The sequence below is a fragment of the Microtus ochrogaster genome, chromosome 6 (assembly GCF_000317375.1).
Source record: "Microtus ochrogaster isolate Prairie Vole_2 chromosome 6, MicOch1.0, whole genome shotgun sequence".
Taxonomy (NCBI): Eukaryota; Metazoa; Chordata; class Mammalia; order Rodentia; family Cricetidae; genus Microtus; species Microtus ochrogaster.
The window spans coordinates 2,637,966-2,644,910 of NC_022013.1; the positions used below are offsets into that span (position 1 = coordinate 2,637,966).

A 6,945-nucleotide genomic window follows, 5' to 3' on the forward strand; every position below is an offset into this window, starting at 1 on the left:
TACAGAGCTAGTGCCAGGACAGGCTCCAAAGCCACAGAGAAACCCTGTCTCGAAAAACCAAAAAAAAAAAAAAAAGATACTTCCTGGGGTCGGGAGCTTTCTGATTTTTCCTTTATTAAAAGTGACACAGTGCTTTATTACAAATTTTGATGGTGTTACTAAACCTGACTTTATATTCAGGCAGGTGCAGTGAAGGACTATATTAAGATGCTGCTCCAGAATGAGTCACTTAAATTTCTGGTCTTTGCTCACCATTTAACTATGCTCCAAGCTTGCACAGAAGCAGTCATCGAAAACAAGGTATTGTAATTTTTTTTTATAAAATAATTTTTAGAAATGCATATTTTCACCATACTGAAAATCACTTTTAGTCCCATGATTTATGTGGATGATGTTTTTATAATATATTGTTTTATCAATAATTGAATATTTTCTTACAAATTTTAGTAATATTATACTAATATCATGGTATGTTGTTTTCTTCTTTATATCAATCTTAAATTTTCCTTTGTCTAGTTTATCTGAGTTGACGAAGCTATTCTGTCCTGACTTCCTAAGGGAGGCCTTCCCTGTTTCTGGAGATAACACACAAGAGTGGTGTGATTGCAGACACACCTAAATGTCGCTAATGGGAGAGAACACAGTGATGAAAATCACTGCCCCCTAACTTTCAGCCCTTTTAAGCTCACGGGCCATATACTCTATGGGAAATTGTCGTTAGAAATGAGTATGGACCCATTAAAGCACATGGTTCATGTGAGTGGCCCACTCGGTTGACCAGGCTGTACCCACAAGGTCAGTGATCTTCCTGGAATCCTCCGAGATCCACTTCAGTTTCCAGTATTCACATCAGAAATGGCGTCTCCCATTGTTCATTTCAAAGCATTTCCTGCCATCTGCCCTGTGCGTGCTTGGGGCTTGCACAGGTGTGTGGCAGCAGCTGTAAGAAACACCCTGGCAACTGGTGTGAATCTTGTACACCTGGAGCAGTACGGCCAGTGTTTTCAAAGACAGAACTAAAGCCATGCTAGTCACTAATGTGTGTTTGTAATATGTTCTGGTGTCTTCCTTCACAGACAGGTTTATGATAGCATAGTGTGATGTCATAATATGAAAGGTTCTATTGATTTTCACTCTGAGAAAGACTTCATTAACCTTAGAAGTAACCTTTAAGTCCTTGAAAAAAATAGATTCCTATTACTCTCCCATTCTGAATTTATTTAATCTTAGATTTCCTAGATTCTGACCCAGGCACAGCAGTCCGCTCTTTTGCTGGCATCCATTGTGCTGATGTGCTGGCTTCTCACTCTGCTTTGCAGTTAAAAATGTAGCTGTCCATGGAGCAAGATGGATTTCTCTCCATCTTCCCACACTCTGACCTAGTGTTTTCTTTAGAGAGATCCTGAGAGGATTTCATAATCTGTAAGGGATACTGAGTGGTTCATTGGTCAGGTTATATATGCTTTGTGAAGAAACAAAGTTACTAATTTAGGGCGGGAGAGAGGACTCAGTGAGTAGTTTGCTTTGTGAGCATGAGGAACTGGGATGTAGTTGCTATCTTAATCCCAGCACTCCGACAGTGAGATGGGAAACAGAGACAGGAGCACCCTGCTAGCCTGCTGTACACAGTGGAAAAAACAGACTCCCCTCAAACAAGGTGGAAAGGCAGGACCAACCCTTGGGGTTGTTTTCTGACCTCCACCTCCACACTGGGGCAACCACTTACCCACACTCACGCATATGTCCAGGTATGTAAGGTTTTGTTTTGTTTTTTGTCTTGTTTTTAAGAATCATTTAATTATACTTGGACAGATTGATTTGGAAATTAGGGCTTAACTTTTTTTGTCTTTTGTCTTTTCAAGACAGGGTCTCCCTGTGTTGTCCTGGCTGTCTTAGAGCTCACTCTGTAGACCAGGCTGGCCTTGAACATAGAGATCCACTGTCTCTGCCTCTCAAGTGCTGGGAATTAAAGATGTGTGCCACACTGTGCTCCAGACTGGCAGCTTAGCTTATTTTTGTGAGGCTGGATTTGTTCTTTTTAGCTATTTCTAGCACACGGCTCTTTTCACAGCATAAACTGTTCTTGAAGACGTCTGTTCAGTTTAACACTTAATGAGTCTCTGTTTTTTAAAGGTGTGTGTGGGTGTCATAATTCCTCACGTCAATGGATACAATCATCTCACATAGTTCTTTCGAGTTTAATAATGTTGAGAAAGAGGTCATGAATGGTAGATTTAGAGTGTTACTTTCCCAGGTAATGTTTGGTGTGTTTCAGAAACACTTATACAGTCTCCGTGCTTCCCTAAAACCTGAATGAAATCATCTTTCTCTCACATCCGCTTTTCATTTTATTCTGAAGTATTCTCCTGTGACCCTACAGTTACTCTTCCCTACTGCCTAAGGGTCGCCTATCAACTGTGATAGAATTTTCCTGAAGGAACATTTGCTTTATTTTTTTTTGTTTTTTTTAAATTTATTTATTTATTAAAGATTTCTGTCTCTTCCCTGCCACCACCTCCCATTTCCCTCCCCCTCCCCGGATCAATTCCCTCTCCCTCATCAGCCCTAAGAGCAATCAGGGTTCTCTGCCCTGTGGGAAGCCCAAGGACCGCCCACCTCCATCCAGGTCTAGTAAGGTGAGCATCCAAACTGCCTAGGCTCCCACAAAGCCAGTACGTGCAGTAGGATCAAAAACCCATTGCTATTGTTCTTGAGTTCTCAGTAGTCCTCATTGTCCGCTATGTTCAGAGAGTCCGGTTTTATCCCAGGCTTTTTCAGACCCAGGCCAGCTGGCCTTGGTGAGTTCCTGATAGAACATCCCCATTGTCTCAGTGTGTGGGTGCACCCCTTGCGGTCCTGAGTTCCTTGCTCATGCTCTCTCTCCTTCTGCTCCTGACTTGGACCTTGATATTTCTGTCCAGTGCTCCAATGTGGGTCTCTGTCTCTGTCTCCTTTCATCGCCTGATGAAGGTTAATATTCAGGAGGATGCCTATATGTTTTTCTTTGGGTTCTCCTTCTTATTTAGCTTCTCTAGGATCATTAATTATAGGCTCAATGTCCTTTATTTATGGCTAGAAACCAAATATGAGTGAGTACATCCCATGTCCCTCCCCCCCCCCATAGAAGGAGCTGCGGGCAGGCCTGCTTTTTGTCCCACACGGCTCCCACACGGCTAGCTTAGCCCTGGAATTAATAACATGGAAACTGTATTCTTTTAAACACTGCCTGGCCCATTATATCTAGCCTCTTCTTGGCTAACTCTCACATCTTGACTAACCCATTTTTAATAATCTGTGTAGCGCCACGAAGTGGTGTCTTGCCTGGAAAGATTCTAGTGTACGTCCATCTTGGGCTGGAGCTTCATCGCGTCTGCCCTGGAGAGGAGTGGCATGGCATCCGCCTCACTTCCTCCCCGCATTCTGTTCTGTCTACTCCACCCACCTAAGGGCTGGCCTATCAAATGTGCCAAGCCAGTTTCTTTATTAACCAATGAAATCAACAGATTAACATATGACCTTCCCACATCACCCCCCCCCCACAGTGATGCACCTGCTCCAACATGGCCACGCCTCCCAGTGATTCCCAAACAGTTTCACCAGATATTCACATGAATCTCTAGGGACCATTCTCTTTCAAACCACCACAGTGGAATTAAGATGCATTAAATATAGCTGGGCCATGGTGGCACACTGCTTTAATCCCAGCACTCGGGAGGCAGAGGCAGGAAGATTTCTGTGAGTTTGAGGCCAGCCTGGTCTACAGAGCCAGTTCCAGGACAAGCACCAAAGCTATGCAGACCCAGTCTCAAAAAAAAAAAAAGTGTATTAAATGCATTAAACAGAAAGCCTATCTTCAAGTAGGTTAAAAAGTCAGAAATAGGGGTAGGCAAGATGGTTCAGCTTGTTGTCAAAGGTATTTGTCACCAATCTGATAACCTGAGTTCAATCACTGAAACCCACATGGTAGAAGGAGAGAACCAGCTCCTGTAAGTTGTCCTCTGACCTCCGTATATGTACGTGTGCATGCCCAAACACACACAATAATATGTATAATGTATAATAAAATTTTTAAGTAAGAAGTTGCTATATTCTGTTAATTCTTACTGTGTGACATTTGCTGATGTGCCGTTTTAACCAGTTTGTATCTTTATATGACTACTAAAATAAGTCATAAAATATATAGAATAAGAAGGCTGCCTAGGGCTTGTCTAATTTTGCCATTTCCCTTATTCTAGGCTTGTTACATCAGGATAGATGGAAGTGTTCCATCTTCAGAAAGGATTCACCTGGTTAATCAGTTTCAGAAGGACCCGGATACTCGTGTGGCTATCCTGAGCATTCAAGCTGCTGGCCAGGTAAGAGACTCAGGTCTAAGTCTGATAAGAAAGTGTCATGAAAATAACAAAAAGTCCATTAACGCTAAATTTGGTTTATAAAATTGTATTTTATATATGGATGCTTGCTCTAATAATTTCTACTTCAGAGTGCTAGAAAACATAAAGGAGGCCAGCCTCTTATTTTTATTCTATGAAAACTTGACTTATGTATTGTAGTCATGTCTGCCCCTTTAGCTCCTCTCACCCTCATCTAATGCCTCTCCCTCCCAGCTGCATTCCTTTTCTCTAAGTACCCCACTGAGTGTCCAGTTAGTGCTGCTCTTGTGCACACGCGTGCAGAGTCAGCCACTGGGCTTGGGCCTCCTACCGTTGACTACCCTAACCACAAAGAACAGTGACTCGGGTTGGCCTCTGGCCTCTGGCCTCAGTGTATGCACACACACAATTAATTAGTGTAATTTTATCATTCAGATTCTTTTGCCTTGCACAGTAATAGTCCCCCAAAGTCCTTAGGGCCACATCCCTTCTAGCAGACTGTTTTTCTTTTTTTGTTTGTTTTTTGAAAAGAGGTTTCACTTTATTATCCCTTGCTGACCTGGAACTCACTCTTAGACCAGGCTGGCCTTGGGCGCACAGAGATCTACCTGCCTTTGCCTCTCAGAGTGCTAGGATTAAAAGCATACACCACCACATCTGGCTTCTTCCAAAATTTTCCTTTCTACTCCAAGCAATGATCTCTTCTTTTTTTCCCTTTAAGACAGGGTTTCTCTGTGTAATAGCCCTGGCTGTCCTGAAACTCACTTTTTAGAAAAGGCTGGCCTCTTACTCACAGAAATCCCTCTGTCTCTGCCTCCCCAGGGCTGGAATTAAAAACATGCACCATCATGCCCAGCCCCCAAACAAGGACCTCTTATTCAAGTCCGTAGTCCATTTGGCTTCCTGGAAAGGAAGGCACATTGCCTCTCAGTAAACAGCAGTTAGTTCATGGCCCCAGCTACTACAAGGGCATCTGGAAGAAGCAGTCTTTAGTCTTTGTCTTAGTTACTTTTTTATTGCTGTGACAAAATACTATTGCCAAGGCAATTTATTTTTTTTTTTTTTTTAAAAAAGGCTTTAATTTGGAGCTTATGCTTCCGGGGGTTATATTCCATGATCATCATGGCAGGCAGGCACTGTGCTGGAGCAGTATCTGAGAGCTTACATCCTGATCCACAGGCACAAGGCAGAGATTACACTGGGAATGGCATGGCCTTTTGAAACCTCTAAGCCTGACACACCTCCTCCACCAAGGCCATACCTCCTAACCTTTCCAAACCGTTTCCACCAACTAGGGACCAGGTATTCAAATAGATGAGCTGATAGGGGTCATCCCTATTCAGACCATCACAGTCCAGGTTGCCCACTGAGAGTCAGGTGTCGTGTTAAAAAGATCTGAGGAAAGTAAGTATTACATAAAAGAGTGGCAGTTATAGCCTCACTAAGTAAGAGAGGATCGTTTCGGATTTATGCTGTTTTTATGTTTTGATGTGAATGTCTAAACCAGATCATTGCATTTAGCATGGGGGAGGCTAACTGAGCATCTGAGCATACGGCCATGGCATACAGCTGTTATATGTTAAAGATCAGTTTTACCCAGCCACTCGAGGTCTATAAAATTTTGTGTGTAGAAAAACTGTTTAGGACCCACGAGGAGTTGTCTCAGTACTTCCTTATGTTGAATTAAGCTTCCTAAAATCTGACATATTTATCGGTTAGAATATTCTAGCCATACAGAATATTACCAAGAACCTAAAGTTAGAAATGGGTGACATGATAAGTAAGATGAAACCAGACAGGAAAGGCAGGGCTATTACGAGCTTAAAATATGATTAAAAATAAATGACATTTTGAAATTAAGAATGTACAGGGCACTCATATTTTATTCAGGGTAGTGCTCCTGAAGCGCTTACATAAGTCAGCACTTGTGTACTTGAAGACTGATATGCTCGTAAGAACAAAAGGAAGAAGTAAGGGTGTTGTTCTGGCTGATATACTGTACATTGACTACTTCTTAGAGTGATAGTGATCTTGCAAGCATGGTCATGTGTGAGTCTCAGGGGTCTGGAATTGTAGCTCCAGAATCATTTACCTTGTTTGTTTGGTGGTTTGTTTCTTTTTTTTCTTTGTTTCTCTATTTTGGGGTTTTTGAGACAGGGTTTCTATATGTTTCGCTCTCTGTCCAGGAACTCACTAGGTAGAGCAGGCTGCCTCTGCCTCCTGAGTGCTAGGATTTAAGCACACGCCACCATGCTGGGCTTCTGCATCTGGTGTTTTGAGGGTGGGGCTCCCCAATTAGTCTAGGCTGACTGGCAGTGAGTCCCAGGACTCTGTCCATCTCAACCTCCCGAGGGCTGGAATTACAAGTTCTGAGAAAAGAGCTCAGGTCCTCACATCTGCAAGGCGAGTTCTTTCCTGACTGAGTTGTCTCCTCTGGCCTACTTAATGAGTAGTCAATAAGTAGGGCAACAAAGTATGGTTTTTCGAGACAGGGTTTCTCTGTGGCTTTGGAGCCTGTCCTGGAACTAGCTCTGTAGACCAGGCTGGCCTTGAACTCACAGAGATCCGCCTG

At 42.9% G+C, this 6,945-nt stretch overlaps 1 protein-coding gene across 2 annotated transcripts in view; it reads left to right on the forward strand.

The window, feature by feature from the left end:
• The first annotated feature begins 184 nt into the window (after window positions 1-184).
• Zranb3 (zinc finger RANBP2-type containing 3) overlaps window positions 185-6,945 on the forward strand; it is a 47,410-nt gene continuing 40,649 nt past the window's right edge. For both annotated transcript variants that reach the window (XM_013346667.2, XM_026779614.1), the window contains exons 1-2: window positions 185-300; window positions 4,236-4,355. In XM_013346667.2, coding sequence (XP_013202121.2) covers window positions 208-300; window positions 4,236-4,355 — 213 coding nt within the window. In that variant the 5' untranslated portion in view covers window positions 185-207. The remainder of the gene's footprint in view (window positions 301-4,235; window positions 4,356-6,945) is intronic.